The sequence below is a fragment of the Taudactylus pleione genome, unplaced genomic scaffold (assembly GCF_031769625.1).
Source record: "Taudactylus pleione unplaced genomic scaffold, aTauple2 ptg000032l, whole genome shotgun sequence".
NCBI lineage: Eukaryota > Metazoa > Chordata > Amphibia > Anura > Myobatrachidae > Taudactylus > Taudactylus pleione.
The window spans coordinates 34,422,765-34,442,566 of record NW_028284434.1 but is presented as its reverse complement, the minus strand read 5'-3'; the positions used below and the strand labels follow the sequence as shown (position 1 = coordinate 34,442,566).

The following is a 19,802-nucleotide window of genomic DNA, read 5'->3' as shown; positions in this document are numbered from 1 at the left end:
CACTAGGGGAGGATTAGGCTGCGGGAGGGGAGGTTAGGGTTAGGCACTAGGAGAGGGTTAGGCTACGAGAGGGGAGGTTGGGGTTAGGCAATAGGGGTAGTGTTAGGGGGTAGTCGATGTTGATCGACAGCTCGCCCCTTTTTGTAGGCGGGCCGGGGGGGTGGTTTCCAAAACGAACGCCTACCGTTTTGTGGGCGGCCGCACTGACATCATCAGCGATGTCAGTGGGGAGCTTCCTGCTCCATCAGAGCTTGCGAGCTTGCGAGTGCCCAGACCCAACCTTAGGGTCTGTTCGCAAGTCACGATGGTGATCACCATCGCGACCATCACCCTGGTCGCTAGCTAAGCTGTGGGTGGTAACCCACAGCTTAGCTTGCGACTAGGAGGCTGCACCAAAAAACAAGAAGCGCCCGCCCTCATTCAGAGAGAGCGCTCGCTTCTTGCGACCGACAGCCTCTGAATGAGGTCCTTAATCTGTGTATAGAAGAGATTGCAAAAAAGAGACCAATGTGGTCATCACAAGGCTGAGTAACTCATTCCGCTGAATAATTCTTCATAATATTTGTAGAACATTGTGGCTTTTCGTGGTTTCTATTCTAGAACTTTTCTTTCTTGAGAACAAGAACCTAAGAAGCAAGGTAGTTTCAGAGTGTTTAGCCCACAACCAGTTACACATTTCCCACGGCAAGAAGATGAAGAAAACAGAAGTCGGCAGCACTTTCATCTGGTTGCAGTAAATGAATAATCATGCAGCATGTAACAATACATCGTGCCATTGTACTGCGGATCGTGCTGTGTGTGTACTGTGCGTGCAATGTATTGTTGCATTACTGGGTTGCTCCATCGTATGGAGTGTACCCAACTTAAGCATCTCATCAGCTGTGCTATGCCCTACAGGCAAACAGCTGAAAGCCGAACTGAAAAGACTGATTAACTGCAGCGGCACCCTGCAGCCATTAGTGTTACTGCAGAGCCCTGTTGCGGCACTGGTCATTGGCATTGAAACAGAGTGAGAGTGGTGAATCCTTACTTTGGATGGTATCAAATATGAATTGGGGTGCATTGGAAATGTTCAGCTTCTGGGATATTGTGATTGCATTAGAGAATAACAATACACTGGATTGTGACCAGAATTATAAAATGATTGTACTATTGCCCTAGGAAACCCCCTTTGCAAATTGGTCAACATGTTTGCCTGGCAAAAACCCAGGGTTGTGGAGGCTGGGTTAATGAAGAAGGTTGGGACGCCAGCAATCCCATTATAACAGACAGGTGTCTCTAAGACCTCAGATTTTTATGCCCAAATTATTTTAAGTAAATAAACACACAATTTAAAAAAAAAAGTTTAATAGAATAAAATTCTTCCCAACACCTTGCTTATGACTTTATTAAATATAATAGAACATGTTTGTTCCTGGTCCATTGTACTCCAATGGGACATACAGTGATTATAACCTTTCTTCATTATTGATCTGCTGTAGTTCAATTGGAAATAAGAAAAATACTTTTTTTATTAATCTTCTGCAGTGCAATGGGGGGGAGGGAGGGATCCAGTAAAGATCATCTTAAAAGTCGAGCACCCGTCACCAAATGACTGTAGTAGAATAGCTTACAGTGGTTGAGTGTGTGGTTCTGAAACTTGAAAATCTTGCCTGAAGAGATGAGTGTTCAGAGAACACTTGAAGATATGGAGACTAGAAGAAAGATGTGAGTGGGTGGGCATTACACAGAGTGAGTACAGACTGAAAAAAAATCCTGTAGCTGTGAATGGGAGCAGGTGATGAGTGTGGATGACAGGCGCAGATCTTCTACAGAGCAGAGGGGTTGATGTGGGAGATATATTGAGATATGTGAAGAGATGTATGATGGTGTAGTTTGATTGATAACCTCATTTATAAGCAGAAGCATTTTATATTGAATTCGGTAAAAAACATACAACAAATGTAAGGGACTGACAGAGCGAAGCAGCAGTAGAAGAACTTTTTGCGATGAAACTCAGTCTAGCATTCAACAATAACAGATCATGATGATAATAGCCAGCCCTAGCAAGTCACTTGTAATTGGCTGTTTACAAATGCTCCATTGATACTGATTAATGATTTATTCCTGGCTCGGACATGTAATATACTTTTGTGTTTAGCTTTTTTTTTTTAATACGGGACAGGGTGTTGAATGTGCATGGGTCTTTGCTCGCTTCCATGCACGTGTCACCTTTCTGTATATATCACCAGAAAGGTGGCGCAGCTGGGAACAAGTATGCGGTGGCCGCTGCATGGTGGGTATGGTCCTGCTGCACACTGACCCCCCTTCTCCCTTTTTATGCCGCTCAGTATGTTATGGTGCAAATGGAGACAATAGCAGCTTTTTTATGAACGCAGATTGTTCCTGTGATCTGGAATGCACTGCATCGGACAAGTCTGCATCAGTCCTGAAATGTTTCTTGTGCACATCATACTAGTAATAAATATAATACACTGAAGTGCCAAAAGTCATGGGATAGATGCCTAGTATCGTATACCCCTAGCCCTGCGAAGTGCAGCAACTTGACGTGGCATTGACGGGTCCGTATTACAACTACAGCTCCAGGCCCACCTTTGAAAATAGGCCCACAGGATCCCCTGCAGTGCAGACAGACAGTGTTGACAGGAAAAAAAATACCTGTCAAGACTGTCTGCAGCGCACTTGAAGGATCCGAAGTCCCGGCCGTTCACCCTGTCCCCCCTCCCCACATCGGGAAAAGCTCTGCCCTGGTCCGATTGAAGCTCCACCTCTTGGTCTTCCAAATACTATCCTTGCTGCCCGAAGTTCCGTCTCCATGCTGCCCGAAGCTCCACCCCATGCCACCCAAAGCTCCGCCCCCATGCTGTTCTAAAGCAAGTGTCGATATTCTAACCCTGTCGGAATTCCAGTGTTGGTATTCTGACCACCAGCATCTCGACTGCTGGGAGGCCGACTACATCCCCCTCGCAGCACAGAGGTCATGAATTATGAGTTATGGTGGATCTGTGTGTAGTTTGTATGTCCCCATGTTCATTTGGATGGGTTTCGCCACAACGCTTGTCACACCCCCTACAGCAGCACACAATAGGCCCTTCCAAAGTTTCAGCTTCAGGCCCATGTGGACCTTAATCTGGCAATAGGTATTGATTCCACAAGTGGACAGAAGTCCTCTAGAGCAGTGGTTCTCAAACTCTGGGGGTCATTCAGACCCGCTCGCGAGCGCAGGACGCTCGCAAGCGGGTCGATGGTACCCTACTGCGCATGCGCACGATGGAGGGAGCTCTGTCGTGCGCATGCGCGAGACCCGGCTAGCGACGGGATAGCCGTCGCTCCGGGTCTCGCACCAAAGGGGGCGTGCTGTCGATGTTGATTGACAGCACGCCCCCTTTGGTGGGCGTGCCGGGGGCGTGGCTGCCAGACGGAGGCGTTCCCATGATAGAGCCAAAATCACTCCAGGGCTTGCGGCAGCGAGACCCTACTGCAGGGTCTCCGTCGCAAGCCCGATGGTCGCGATGGTCTTGACCATCGCGACCATCATCATGGACGCTCGCTATAGCTGTGGGTGGTCACCCACAGCTATGCGAGCATCCAAGAGGCCGCTCCATTTTCATGTAGGAGGGCCCTGATTCAGAGCGAGTGCTCTGGTCAGAGCGTCCGGCTCTGAATCAGGCCCTCTGTCTTCAGGACCCCACACAGGTCACATTTTCCAGGTCACCCAGCAGGTGCACAGGTGTAGTCATTACTCACTGACACATTTTAAAAGATCCACAGGTGGAGCTAATTATTTCCCTTGTGATTCTGTGAGGAGACCTGGAAAACATGCACTGTTTGGGGTCCTGAGGACCGAGTTTGAGAACATGTGCTCTAGAGAGATGCTGACCCATGCTGCCTGGATAGCTTCCCACAGCTCCCTGATTTTTGTAGGTGCAGGATCTTGGGTACGAATGGACCTCCCCAACACTTTCCATAAATGCTCAATTGGGTTCATGTCAGATGAACGTGGTGGCCTCACCATTTGTTAGAACTCTCCAGAATGCTCCTCTGGACAACTTGGGAGTGATGACATGGTGCATTATCCTGCTGGAATATTCCATAATTTTTGGCGTACATGAAGTCCATGAAGGGCTGCAAATGGTCATCAAGCAATGCAACATAGTAGTTACTGGTCAATGATATGTTCAGGCATACGAGTGGCCCCAACCCATGCCACATGAACACACCCTACACCATTATGGATCCACTACCAGCCTGCATGGTGCCTTGTTGACAACTGGGGACCATGGCCTCATGGAGTCTGAGCCACACCTGGGCCCTACCATCAGCCCGAAACAACTGAAAGCATGACTCAGACCACGCCACATGTTGCCAGTCCTCCAGGGTCCAATTAGAGATGTCACAAGCCCAGGTGAGGCGCTGTGTCTGGTGTCACTCTGGTGACTCTTGTGATCTCATATCCCATGAAAGCTAAAATATGTTGCACTGACCTGCAGGGTATGCATCTGGTACCTCCTGCATTGAATGTGAATGTAATTTGAGCCTGTGTCGCTTGTCTGTTACCACGGACAATTCTGGCCGTAACCCATGGTCGGCCACTGCGCTGTCCTGTCCCATCCGTTCGGGCACCCACTGTCATGCTCTATTCAAACTCCAGTAATTCACGTCACCTTGCCATGAGTAGCAACTGATGCTGGGCATTTCCAAGATGTCACAGTATGGTGACGCCACCTACCATTACCTTTACATACTGCTATACCATGACTTTTGGCACTTCAGTGTAATGCGTGAAGGAGAAAGTTGCAAATGTAATTAATGATTAATTTTAATTTTATGGTTCTCAAGTGGTTCTGAAAAAGCTCAGTACTGGATGAAAGAAAACTACGTTTAAGTATACAAAATGTATCTAGCATCTCATGGGTGTAACAATAACACCCAGTACACAGTTACGTAGGTTAATAAATGCGGCTGTCAGAGTACAGTGCTGTGTATATCGCGGTGAGGAGTAAATGTTGTTGTGCGATCCCTGTTTCTGATTAATTACTAACCTGTCCCTTGAGAAGTGTATCATTCATGTTCATTTTATTGTTACAGGAAAGGCAATCAGATATGAAAAACATGAGCAAGAAACATAAACCTGCTGCAGTTCTGTTTCTTTCAGCTCTTTGTTGCATCACATCAATAAGTAAGTGCACAGCGATTCATGCTAAGGGCCTGGGGTGTGATGTGAGTCTCAGTATTCTGACCACCTCTATATTCATTGTTTCCCCTATAAACCACATCAACTAAACTCCTGCTGACTCAGATACAGGCAGACTCATTATCACTTACAGTGATAATGCAGTACTTTAATCTATTTTTTTTGTAAGTATTTAATGCAATAACTAGTTATATTATTGAACCACTATTTGTGCATTTTTTTCAATAAAGTTTTATTCTTGACTAATTACATTTCTCCTATTCACATAATCAGTGGCAGAAGTTCATCCCGGACGCCCAGAGGCAAGTTATAAATTGGTGCCCCCCGGTCACAGCCGCTGACACTGTAATTTCCCATGCAGAAATGCAGATACAACCGCAGTTGCACACAGAATATAGGCATGCCACAGATCATTGTAATCAGCAGATACTATACATTAGTCACAGATAACATAGTGACCTGTAGCATGAGGCTCCTGATGGACGTGAAAGCCACCTGATGTGGGGTGGAGAGCCCTCCTGATACCCCTGATGGAGGGGAAAACCACCTGATGTGGGAGCTTTGAGGACTGAGTTTAAGTCAAGATACTGTAAGACAAATCACAAAATGCAGAGTCTACTGCCGACTGCATCACATGCCGGGAAGTTGTTCCACCAAAAATCTGCCCCTCAGTTGCTGGTGCCCCAGGCCCCCGCCTCCCATGCCCTCTTACCTGCAGCTCTGTTCAGTTTGACATCCAGCTTCTGACATCCAGCTTCTGGAAGAATATCTGCATCTGCGCTTATCCTCGGGACAGCCACTCAGGACTCTGCTACACGGGTCCAAGCGGCTGGGGCTGACACCAGGGAGGAGTGGGACAGAGAGTTGTGGGTGTGGGAGGCGCCGGGACTACTGCACAGGTCCATGGTTAGGGTCAGGGCCGGATTAACAATGGGGCAGATGGAGCTGTAGCACCAAGCAACCCATGAAAATAGGCCCATAAGATCCACTGCAGTGCAGTGTTAACAGGAAAAATATATTTTTTTTCTGCAACTTCCAACAGCCCAGCTCATTCATCCTGAGTCCCGGCCGCCTGAAGCATTGTTTTATCAGTCTCCCCAACCTAGTCCGATTTTTTGTCTGATTCACTCTGAAACCCCGTCGCGCCGAACACTGGGCATTGCGAAGCTCCGCCTCCTCCCGTCTGAAGGCCTAGCTATATAATCAGAAGCTCCGCCCTTTGGATCACCCACAGCTGTTTCTGTGCTCCCCGGTCATCCGAAGCTCTTCCTCCTAGGTTATCTTCTGAAGGCCCCCGGGTTAGCTGAAGCCCCCGACTCGGCCAGCGCACATAAGATGAGTCAGTGCTGTGATTGCAGAGGTTGAGCTGCCTAGTAAAGGAGGGAAGGTTAAGGTAGCTGTCATTGATCGTGAGGAGAACCCAGTATGCATAACCAGAGGACCTTCCCATAGGTCGGTGTAATCTCTGGTCCCTGTGTATGTATGTATATACAGTGTGTGTATATATATATATGTGTGTGTGTGTGTGTGTAGATGTCTATACTTATAAATGTGTGTGTGTATACAGTATATATATATATATATATATATATATATATATAAAGCCAGCACACCACATTAAATTGACTAACTAAATCAAATGCCCAGGTGCCCTCAGAGGGGTATTGTCCAATACCCAAACATATGCAAAAACAAAAAACTGTGGCACTCACAGGTCCTTTAAATGACGACTCCAGACAGTATTGTATCAGCATTCTATATCAGAGTACTGATACAGTACAGTCTGGAGTCGTCATTTAAAGGACCTGTGAGTGCCGCACTTTTATGTTTTTGCAAATATATATATTTAAGTCCTGTGGGATCTCTCTCTCTCTCTCTCTCTCTCTCTCTCTCTCTCTGTTCATTATGAGGTTGGAAGGCACTCACCATACCTGAAATAAATCAGTACGTTAGCAACCTTTGTCAATACTCGATAGGTGCAGCACGACAACAAAGACCCAGCATATCGGGCACAGATTACATCACTATGGGCAAAGAGATAAAATTGGAGATAAATAGCACTAACCAATCAGCTTCTAACTGTCACTTTACAGGCTGTGTTTGAAAAATGACATTTAGGAGCTGATTGGTTGGTGCTATTTATCTCCAATTTTATCTCTCTCCAAGCTTTATTAAATCTCCCCCTATATCCCCGGGCCCCATATTTATACCTATGAAGATGTAGTTAAACAATATTTAAAAAGATGTATTAAAAAAAATAGAGCCAAAGTGCTTTCCAGCATAGAATACATACCAGAAGTAAGGTTTCATTCCTATTCTTATAAAGTCTGCAAATAGGCTATCAAACATGGCAGCGAACATGTCAAAGTATGCATAATACCAATAGTTACTGAAGGTCACTATAGATCAAACATCAAGCCTTCACAGGCCCTTGCGTTCCACTTTGCCAGTAAAAAGCATGCGCAGTGCGATTTAAATGCATACGCAGTTTATCGATAATCGTTCGACTGCGAAAATATCGGCATTGCTTACAACTCTGAATCAGACCCATAGCTCCACTCTAAAGGGGTTGACGGTAGGCGCTAGCTATGTCCTCCATGGAGATAGTTACATCTGTGTCGCAGGATACACCCCCTACATAGACCCCACCCACACCACACTGGTCACACCCCCACATCACTAATCACACCACCACATCGCTCGTCACACTCCCTGCAGCAGCACACAGTAGACTCTTCATGAACTTCAGCTCCAGGCCCATGTGGACATTAATCTGACACTAGCTAGGGTTGTCCCCAGGGATGAGTGGGATGGAGAGTTGTTGGTAAGGGGATGTGCTGGGACTACTGCACGGGTCTGAGGCTAGGGCTGCTGCCAGGGAGGAGTGAATCAGAGAGTTGTGGGTGAGGGGGTGCCGGACGTGTCACACTGACATAAGAAGCTGCTGAGGAGCAGCAACACCAATGATAGCTAGACTGAGGCGGCAGCTGATGGTCTGACTTGGAGCTCTCCACTAGTGTATGATGGCTTCTCAGGTGCCAGGAAGAGGTGCCATGTATTGGGCGTCCGTGACGGTACACTCTGGGTATATAGTTACAGCCCTAAATGGGCTGAATATATTGGAGGCACCTGCCGCCAGGCTCCAGCACTGAAGGGGCAATGGAGGAGATGCCCCTTCAGTGCTGGAGCCTGGCGGCAGGCACCTCCATTGTCTCCCATAGTTCTGCCCCTGCACATAATAATGATAACAACAATAATAATAGTATAATAATCTATAATATAATCCAGTGGTTCCCAAACTAGGTGTACCACAGGGCACTTGTAAGGGTTCCACAGGCTGGTGGCCCAGAACCAAATCAAATCATTTATGATCAATGTACTAGGCAAAACCAGTGCTGGTGCCTTTCAATCATAAATTATGTGGACAAACAGAAGTGCAACCTTATCCACCACCACATTACTCACCCTAAGCTTGACATATAATCAACAAATTAATTTAATCATTTTTGCTAAATTGCTCAATAACAAACTTTAGACCTAAAGGTGCTGTGAATAAATGCTGACACCCCTGGGGACATGTTGCTGATATTGTTTATGGTAGTTCCAATACAAAGCTCTCATCCATGATACTCCTGCTCTTCCCAGCACATCCCAGTGGCCGGGCCCCAGCCAGTTGCAGGGCAGCAGCAGTGGGGCTAGTGGTGACACTGGTGAGATACAGGGGGCAGGAATGAGAAACTGGTTGGCGGCTGCAGAGGCCTGTGGTGTGATGCAGGGAGCTGTGGTAAGAAGTATTTTTTGAAAAACAGGTTAAATTCTGCGCTCCCAATATGATGGAAAATTCTGCCAATATCCTTTAGGGCACAGACCATTACATAAATGTCAAAACACTTGAAACAGCTGTAAGGCAATCCATAAACACTGAAAGAAAGTCCTCGTTCTGATGGTAATCCTCTTTAATTTGTTCCTCCAAAAGAAGAAAAAGAATAAACCATTCAGTAGGGGAAGATAACTCAAGTGGAATTATAATATTCCTACTCACATCTAGGATTAGGATGTCCGTCTCCTCTCAAATTCTATTTCAAGCTTGATGAACTCTCCTGGAGGGAAGTTCTATGTTGAACATGTATACCTCAAAGACAGTTATAAGAAGGGATATCCCATAGTGTAATTCTTAAACAATTTATTACACATATACACACAAGAACAAAATTCCCGCGTACCAGAATGGGCCTTCAGGTGGATGTAAACACATAACTCAGTGGTCCTATAATCCTGATTAGGAGCACTAAATGTGATACCTCTCAATCTCTGTCAGAGTTCCTCTAACGGCTACGGTCCTTTCCGGTCACACTAACGCGTTTCGGCACGTCGCCTTTGTCAACTGTATACCACAATGCTTGGCACTTACTCCACCAAACCAATTCACATACATATGATGGTCTGTGATCAAATATACATAATTCAATAAAGCTTGACTACTGGTGTGTAAAGAGAAATAGGACACTACTATGGTGGGTAGTAAAATCATTGTATCTTATTTAATATACACAGTAGAACACAGGAAAGGTAAAAACTGAAAAATAAGTATCCATAAATTGTGGATTGTAATATAGTCCCAAAGAGGTCACATGTAAAACAATAGGTGACTGTAGGTGCATATTCACATGGGGAAAAAATAAATTATCCCAGTAGTCACTAATGATAAAGAATAAAGCCGAAGTATCGTACCTAATCTGCAGATGAGGAATCACAGGTGTTTGTAAAATAGAGGGGGTTCCGGATGTACCATCCAACAAGATTTCCTTCTAGGTGGGCATTGGTGGAGCATGCCAACTCATTTAGAGACCTACAAGTCTCTTCTTCAAGGCTTGTGCTCCACAGTGTGAATATCGGGCTTTTAAAGCTGAAAGAATACGTGGTCTGGTGGTCACTTCCGGTCTGGGAAATGAATATATACAATGGTCTGATTCGGTACTGATACCCCTTCTATCTTGTGCCTCTTTGCGCTAATGTGGTGAAGTGCAATAGCCACTGAGGGATTTAATAGGTGGTCTGGGAAGTATGTGACCGTAAGTGTTAGTATGAAGACACTTCTGGTCCGGGAATGAAGGTAAATTGATTGGAGGCTGGTCTGATTGTTAGAAAAAGATGATATATGGAGACATTCTTGGAGCCATTTTGTTGAAGTCCATATTTATGGAGCTCTGGAGTTTCATCACAGCCAATTTGATGAGGACTCCACGTGGCCCTTTTGTGTTGGTAGATTCCATATATCCATAGTGGGTGATGGAGAGGATGTAATACTTCATGTAAATAAACTTTTAAAAAGACTTTTCAACATAAATAATGTAAAACGTTTTCATCTCGTCGATGAGGTAGCATGGTGTTCATATAGAAATCCATATATAGAAAGAAAAAATATATATTAAGTTAAAAGGTCATTAAAATTAATCATTTCATAGAAATCAAAATCACATGATTTATAATACAAAAGGTGGATGAATAAAAAACTTTACACAAGGCAGTGGGTAAAAATTAATAGAAACTATTTAATTTCAAAGTGTTGATTTAGACCAGTGGGCAACAGAGTTTCTAATTTAAAAATGGTTTTCATTTTAACTTTGGCTAGGTTGCTTTCTGTATATCGTGCCAACAGATTGGACATGTTGTAATCCCACATATTGTTTCATGAACACTGATGATGAGTTCTATTATGTTCAGAGAGGTGATGGGTGGTTAGTCCTTTTTTGATGTCCCCCTAAATGGTTTTTTGGGGCTCTAGAGGTCCTTACAATGTAGGCTTTGCCGCAGGTGCATTCAGCCAAATATACCACATTAGTAGTGTTGCACGTAATTAAGTCTTTCATTTTTATGTTGATTTTGTTTATGTCCAGTTCCATGTATTTTGATATTTCCATTTTGACTTGTTTACATGCCAAACATATTCCACATCTGTGGAATTCCTTCGTTCTAGTTGGATTGGTTGTTTTTCAATTGGTAGGGCACTTTTCACCAGATGATTTTTTTGGTTAGCAACTTTTCTGTATTTAAAATTTGGTTTCTTTGGAATAATGCTATTAAGAACAGGGTCATTGCAAAGGATGTGCCAATGTTTTTTAAATAATGGTTTCCAATTGTCTGTAACCGGAATCAAAACTTGTTAAGAAAGACTATTGGAAGTTATTGGTTTTTTTCTTCTTCATATGGCTGCAAACGAGGGATGATCTTTCAATTTCCATGGTGGCTGTTGCAGCTTCTTCTAGACTTTGTTCATTGTATCCTTTCTTTTTAAAAATGTCCTTTATTTCTTGTATTTGGGATGAGAAAACTGTATCTTTACTACAGTTCCTTCTAATCCTAATATTTTGATTTCTGGGGACGCTGTTGAGCCAGTGGAAATGATGCTCACTATCTGTGGAAAGATAGTTATTGATGTCAGTAGGTTTGAGGTACATTTTAGTATGTACTGTATGACACTGTCTTTAATGTAGATGTATAAATCCAGAAAGTTCACTTCGTTTGTGCTGGAATTGTGGAAGGTGAGATGTATGTTAGCTTGATTCTCATTAAGGTTGTTACGGAAAGCTTGTAGACTCTGTTTACTTCCTCTCCAAAGAGGATATCGTCTATGTATTGTTCCCATTTTAGTAAGTTGGTGCCCCAAGCTATGCTAGAATAAATGGCATTATGTTACCAAACGCCATAAACAAGTTAGCATAACTTGGGGCAAATCATCTACCCATGGCTCTCCCCTTATTTTGGAGGTAGTAGTAACCATCAAATAAGAAAAAGTTATTCTCTAAGATGAATGCAATCGATTACAAAATTAAGTTCTTTTTGATCTCAGAATGATCTGTTTGAGCTAGGAACCATGAAATTGCTTCTATGCCTTGGTTGTATTCAATCATTGTATATAGGGGGGTTACGTCTCCAGTAGTTAGATACATCTCCTCGTCCCAGACGATTTCGTGTATTTTTTCAATCGTGCCTTCCGTATCTTTTAAATATGATGGGGTTTTTGTAACCATGGATTGTAATAAATGAAGACTGATAAATTGGATGTTAGGCTGCCTGTGCCAGCAATGATTGGTCATCCTGGAGGTGATGTGATGCTTATGTATCTTCTGGAGTACATATATGGTGGGTGTGAATGGATTCTCCATGTTAATATATCCATGTTCCTCTTCTGTGATTGCTCCTATATCCAGATGTTTTTTAAAAGCTTTTAAAAATTATTTTTAATTCTTATTGATGGGTCGCTTTAATTTTAAAGTGGAGGTCTCTGAAAGCTGTCTTATAATTTCTTTTTTATAGTCTTCTTTATTCAAGATGGTGATTCCTCCTCCTTTGTCAAATGGTTTTATTATAATGTTGTCATCTCAACTCAAGTTTTCAATAGCTTAGCTTTTTTTTATGAGGTTAAATGAGCCTTTTTTTATTATTCTTTAGTTTCTTAAAATCTTCTGTTTAGCATTGGTGTGTCTGGTGTTGTCGTGAACAGGTTCGGTTTCCTGAACAATTTGGTTGTCAGTTTTTTATTTTTATTTTTTCTTGAGCTCAAAGAATTTTTTGAGTTGTATTTTTCTGATAAATTTTTGGAAATCAATAAATTGATCAAAATCATGTGGTAGGGCAGCTGGCAAATATTATAAACCTTTTCTTAACACTCTATTTTTCTATTTGTGTCAAGATCCTAGAACTAAAATTAAATTGAAGATGACCTTCTTTTCTTCTACCTCCTTGTTAATTTTAGAGTCTATATTGGTTCCATTGGTTTTCTTGGAGTCTTTCTTTTTTGGTTTGATTTTTCAGTATCTTTTTCCCCTTGCTTTAAAGGGTTTTGTTTTGCTAGATGTCTTCTTTTTTTTCTATTTATCTTTATTTTCTTTATCAAATTCTTCTTGAGTCATTCCTTAATTCCCGAAAAAGGGTCTTGTCATGACGTTGACATTTTTCTTTCTCCATGTTGTTTATGGGTTTGTCATCCATGCAATGTTCTTGGTGAGGGCTTGGCCATCTGTCCATTGTGTGGTTTCTTTCTTTTGAATAAAATCTGTGATTCTTCAAACTATATCTCTGAGCTCTGTAATTGATGTGGTGGATTTCCGTTTTTCTGATTGGACGTGTGTCGTGTGTTCTATACATAGTATCATGTGTTCTCATACTTGGGCTGGATGGCCGATTCCTGTGATGATAATACTCTCTCTTTGATCTTTAATTATATGGACTCGATTCTCTCCTATTATGATAGTGGTTCTTTCTAGATGGGTGGGTTTTGAAGAGAGAGTGGTTCCCCTCATCATAATCGTATGTTTTGTAATTATATCTATAATTACATTTATGTCCTCCCTGTTCTTTTTGGTGATGTGACTTTCTTTGTGGGTCTGATGTTCACATTGTCTCCTCTCAGTCCGATATGTCAGATTATTGTCTCCTAATGTTCATTTCTTCTCATTCCAATGGCGTTCTTCCTTGTATCCCTTCAGTCCGATATGTTGGAATTTTATTTCCTAATGTTCTTTTCCTTTCATTCTGATAGTATTCATCTTTTTGTATGTTATCTATTTAGAATTTGTTCTTCTTGGGTTTAATTACCCCAAATCTGTAAAACTCAAAGTCTCTTTGTAACCATTTCTGTTTCTTTTTTATCAGATCCTTTGTATTTTGATCGATTTTGGTGGTGATTTCTTTTTCTAAACTGCTGTACGTTGGGAGTTGGTTGAAGGGTTCTAATAAGGTTTGTAATGTTTCAATCCTTTCTTCACTTCTTTCAATTTTTTTTTCCTTTCTTTTAAAATGAGGTCCATGAGAGAGAGAGAGAACAATTCTCTAATATTTTGGACCAATCTTTAAAGTTTTTCCAGCCTTTTGGTATAATCTTTTCCGCTGTATATTTTTCAAAGGTGGCCACTTCCCACCATAGCTTATTTTCCTTAGGGAGCCATTCTCCCATACGATACATTGCAGTCTCTAAGTTGTCTTTGGTCATTTCTCTTTATTCTCTATTGAAGTTAATGTTGAAAGCTCCTTTTATTTCATTTTATTTTCTACTGATGTGGTGTAGCATTATGCTGTGTGTTAATCCTTTTCAAAGGGTAATGTACAGAAATACTAGACAGTAGTAAGATGATACATACATGCACTTCTTGGAGTGTCAGCAAGCCCAGAAATGACTGCTGGACCATGTTTTTTCAGCTTTAAAAGCCAGATATGCACACTGGGAAGTACAAGCCTTGAAGAAAAGACTTGTAGGTCTCGAAATGCGTCTGCGTGCTCCACCAGTCCCCACCTAGAAGGAAATCTTGTTGGATGGACTAAAAACCTCTTCTGGATGAAAGCTTAGGAGCCTATACAAGGTACAACCAGAACACCCTCTATTTTACAAACACCTGTGGCTCCTCACCTCCAGATTGAGTACATTCCATCCTTTATATTCTTTATCATTAGTGACTACTGGGATGTTTTTTTTCCCCATGTGAATATCCACCTACAGTCACCTATTGTTTTACATGTGACTTTTTTGGAACTATTTTACAATCCCCACATTATGGATACTTATTATTCTGTTTTTACCTTTCCTGTGTGTTTTTACTGTGTATATTAAATAAGATACACTGATTTTACTACCCACCATAGTAGTGTCCTATTTCGGTTTACACACCGAAAGTCAAACTTTATTGAATGATACTTATGTATATTTGATCACATACCATCATATCTATATATGTGAATTGGTTTAGCGGAGTAAGCGCCAAGCATTGTGATACACCATTGTTATTTCTGCTCTTGCTCTGGGGTCAAACTAGGGGTACCCCAATATCATGGTGGGCTTGCTGACTCTCCAAAAAGCGCATGTATATATCCTCTTACTACTGTCTACTACAGAGTTCAGCTGTTGAGACTGGAGTGAAGGTGCACCAGTCAACCATACCAAGAGCTCTGCATAACACTGCCCATTCCTCAGGCAACACCATCCCAACAGGGCAGTATAGGGGTGCATCATGTGTGCAAGGGATGCTTTTTCTCAGCTGGATCTGGGCAATTTATGAAAATCGAAAGACGATGGATTGTGCACCTTTCAGCAGGACAATGGGTCTGAATCAGAGGAGGACGCTAATCGCATCTTACGCAGCAGATTTGCGAAAATATGCAAATGTCACAGCCACCGGGATTTGTACACAAATTCTCACCTTTGGCATCTCAGACCCACCCCTTCGTGCCTGCATTTTTTAAGACATTCCTCCGTTACCTCCCACAAATGGCCATTGTTTGTAAATCACTGTAAACCAAACTATGACCGCCGTCACAAGACCATCATGGCAGATGCGCAGTGCGACTCAGATGTATACGCAGTAGTCAAAATATTGGCCATTTGCGAAGACATGAGCATTGCTTCCACCTCTCAATCAGGCCCAATGACCAAGCACAAGGCCAAAGTAACAGTGACGTGGTTGAACAACAAAAAGATGAGTGATCTACAATTGCCAAGCCAAAGTCCAGATCTAAGTTCATTGGAGAATCTGCGGCACTATTTGAAAATTATAATCCACAAGCATCATCCAACCAAAAGGAACAACATGGAGCAAGTCTGCACATAAGAATGGGTAGACAATCACTACCAAACCTGATAGAAACTTACCCGACTGCAAACAATAAATTAGGAGTTTAAAAATGTACTTTAAAAGCCTACTGGCTGAATATTTGTAAGTATCAATAACTATGTTCATGTTTGTACCTCTTTTGATGTTTCAGCTGAGTGTTGTAAAGATCTTCACTGTACTGTGGATTATATAGACACTTTGACGTGTACATATAGCGGTGACAAAGAGGAGAATGCCGGTGTTTCATATGCCCTGCATGCAGAATGGTAAGCAGATATGAGCCTTTTGGTAACACCAAAAACTAAAGCACAATTCTTCTCATATTATTGCTGTGTGATTTGCCTGCTTACATTTTATTAATGGGCGGTGGGTTTCGGGTTGATTGTGTAAATGTGTAAACTAGAGAGCTAGAGGTCCCAGTAAGCCTGCCACGCATGCTGGTACTTGGAGAACCACAATTACCAGCATGCGGGGCATTAAGGGACCGCCGGTACCACTAGTTCACCTGCAAAAGAAATATTAAAATAAACACAGGACACACACATCTTGTCAGTATAATTTTATTAAAACATACATGCACACTCACATTCACACTCACACATACTCACCTATAATGCCTGTAGCCATTCAGGTCCACTAGTCCAGTAGCATCCACGACACCTGTAAAAAAAACAAAAAAACACATGCTCACCTACCCCTTTGTTCCAGTGCTCTTCGGTCCATGTAGGCATCCACGTCTTCGAGGAAAACCATGAAAAGACAAAAAACCATGAGCACATGGATATAGTACTGTCCTCTAAGAACAGTACCTCATGAAAAACGGCTCAACCAAGGCATTTCCCATAGAAATGCATGGACTGAGCATTCACTGGCTGAGAGAGGCAAGCCTTCACCTCTCTTGGGCAATGAGTGGTTCCCACCACAGAAGCCTTCACGGATCTCACTGATCTGTGAAGGCGTCTGTATAACTTGGACCTTGTAATGAAAGTTGCATTCCAAGGTATGAGTTATCATAGGCGAAAACTCGCACAGACTCACACAGTGTAATAGCCTTGAACTCACAAGTTCGTAGGCTATTACATTTGCCGAGTTGTAGAACAAACTCGGACCTTAAAAATGTGCTATAAGGTCCGAGTTTGAACTTCCAAAAAACTCAGACCCTATTACATCCCACGCCATAAGTCCCATCTAACAGCCTTTCCCAATGGAATTCTGCTGGTCTTCAAAAATTGCTTTCTATATGAAATGTGAAAAGCTTATTTTTATGCAACCATTTTGGGTGCATTCCTTCTCCTGCCACTTCCGATGCTTAAGCTTTACATATGGTTCTGCTGTGTCTCTTTTCCACAACAATGCTCTCCATTCTATTCAACAATTGCCGACTTATTAGCCTATTGCCATCTGCCACTGGTGGAGCATGACAAGATTCATGATAGTGCTTATCCTTTGTCTACATTGACTAATATATTTTTTTAAAGGAGCCTTGAAGAGTCAGAAGAGACTTGTGATCTGATTTCATCGGTGAGGAGACAGGAATACATCTGCACCATTGACATGGAAGACTTCAACGTTGACAACAAATGTACCGTTTTCATAACGGCAAAAGTCAATAAGACCTGCGGACCTTTCAGCATAGGTGACCGCTGTAAGTCAACCAAATATTTGCATGATTGCAGTTCTCAAAATACTCTATGTTATGGCCTGAAGAAGTGTTCCAAGGGAAAGAAAAGCTTGTTAGTTATCATTTATAAAAACACACTGTGGTAGCTCTAAATGGGAATCTCATAATAAAATCTGCTCTTCTCTTACCAACAGTTAAACCAGAGGCACCATATAATCTCACAGTCTCTTTTGCTGAGAGCTATAATATTTCCTGGCAAACCAGCTATGATAGCCATGTGATCAGAAATGGGGAACTGGCCTATGAGCTGGGCTACAAGAAGGATAAAGACTCTTGGCAGGTATGAACACTTGTATAAGCTAAGCACAGTAAGCCACTGAGCAATGGCTAGTTGGTAATCAATCACCATGTCTTCGTAGAACCAGAAGTGCATCCAAGTCCTTGAAGATGAAAAAAATGTGGTCTTCCTAAGGTCATCCTTTCAAGCCAACGAGCTATATGTTGCCAGAATCCGAGCTCGACCAAAGAAAAAATCAATATATAGAGGCCACTGGAGTGCATGGAGTACCCCCGTCATTTGGAGGACCCCAGCTGATGGTATGAACCCTATTATTATTGTAGCTCCATGCCGCCCCCAGAGGCTGGTCCACGTACTTTGTACCTGCCCCTTTTCTGCACCCCTTGGGATACTCCTTGAAGAATACAGATTCCTAGTTGGCAGCAAAGTACAAGTTCTACAGGCTGGTACATCTGCACAAACTTGGGAGACAGCCCTTGTGTGTGCCCGCTGTTGTCAAATTTGCCTTTGGTACAAATGGTAATTTTTTTTAAAATTTTTTTAGAATTGGTCCTGAGGTGACTATAAGCCTGAGAAAAGAACTAAAGAATTGATATATATATTGACACCTGACTCGTACATGGGTTAGCCGTTGTCAAGAAACTAATTTATTCTATACTGTACATCAGTGGTTCCCAAACGTTTTTGAATCATGGCACCCTAGAGTATCAGCATTGTTTTCAAGGCACCCCTATTTATATTACATTGACCATAAATAATTTGATTTGATGCTGGTCCACCAAGCTGAGGCACCCTGCAAGTGTCCCGAGGCACCCCAGGGTGCCACGGCGCACAGTTTGGGAACCACTGCGGTACATCAATGTTTAGTAAATATGGAACATCTATTTTATAAAATTGTATAAACAGCAGTTACCACATGATTATCAATAAAGTAAGAGAAAATGCTATTTATCAAGCCTTAATGCAGAAAATATTTGCAATCTCTCCTGTGTAAAAGACTGAATCGGAGGACTATTGTTGTTTTCTTAGTGTCAAGCATTTTACCATCTCATCTACACTTTGAAGACTATAACGTCTCTTTACCTTTAATCTTTAGAATTTATCAAGAGTTCCCCGCAGAACTGGATATCCCTGATATATTTTTTACCTGTGTTCCTGCTAATTTTCATCATGCTGATACTGAAATGCTTGAAATGGCCACAGTGGTAAGAATGCAATTCTTAATATTTATCTATCTTCCTTCTCTCTCTCTCTCTCTCTCTCTCTCTCTCTCTCTCTCTCGATCTCTCGATCTCTCTCTCTCTCGATCTCTCTCTCTCTCGATCTCTCTCTCTCTCGAAACACTGACAAACACTACGATCACCCGCCTGCGATTGAATAGGACCAGGAGTTACCTGAGCTAGCCTTAGCTGCAGGTCAGTCACAAGCATTTCCCCCTTGCCAGCCAATTATATTGCAGCCAGCATGGGAAAATGCTTGTGATTGGCTCGCCGCCATGGGAAATCCAGGTTACTCTATGTCATATTCACTCACTATGGAGCACTGGTAGTATCTGTCATTGCTCTACAGTACATGTGGATTTTTACTGTTTTTTTTTTTTTTTAAACCCATTGGACCTTAATGGATCAATATAGAAGGGAAGGGTTTTAATTCCCATTGAATTAAGAGTTTATTTTTATTTTTTTTATAAAAATGGTTAATGAGACCAGTGTTTTCTGTTTTAAGCAATTAAACTTTATTTTATAAATGTGTCAGTATTTTTGATATTTTTAGTATAGTTCTTCTTAGGGACCCATGTCCATCATACAATGAGTCAACTCCCAACCATCCTTACCTCACTGGGACAGACGCGATTTGGGTGTCTTAAGGTGCGTATCCACTACTAGACATAGAAACGACAGCATGATTCCGACATTGTAATCGTGTTGTCGTTTCTATGTCTGTGATGTGCCTACACTGAATGTTCAGTCATTCACGGTAGGCACATCCATCATCCCCGTACATGCTGAACCTTACTTGATCGTCAGGTTGTCCAGCATGTACGAGCGATGACAGATGTCTGGAACGACCAGCGGGCACGCGCAT

The 19,802-nt window shown here is 42.3% G+C and overlaps 1 protein-coding gene across 4 annotated transcripts in view; it reads left to right on the top strand.

Annotated features, from left to right (window-relative positions):
• The window catches only part of IL21R (interleukin 21 receptor), a 203,464-nt gene that overhangs the window by 165,183 nt on the left and 18,479 nt on the right, over window positions 1–19,802 (top strand). For all 4 annotated transcript variants that reach the window (XM_088451873.1, XM_088451874.1, XM_088451875.1 and 1 more), the window contains 6 exons: window positions 5,089–5,179; window positions 15,950–16,064; window positions 17,277–17,443; window positions 17,614–17,759; window positions 17,839–18,016; window positions 18,814–18,922. In XM_088451873.1, coding sequence (XP_088307999.1) covers window positions 5,104–5,179; window positions 15,950–16,064; window positions 17,277–17,443; window positions 17,614–17,759; window positions 17,839–18,016; window positions 18,814–18,922 — 791 coding nt within the window. In that variant the 5' untranslated portion in view covers window positions 5,089–5,103. The remainder of the gene's footprint in view (window positions 1–5,088; window positions 5,180–15,949; window positions 16,065–17,276; window positions 17,444–17,613; window positions 17,760–17,838; window positions 18,017–18,813; window positions 18,923–19,802) is intronic.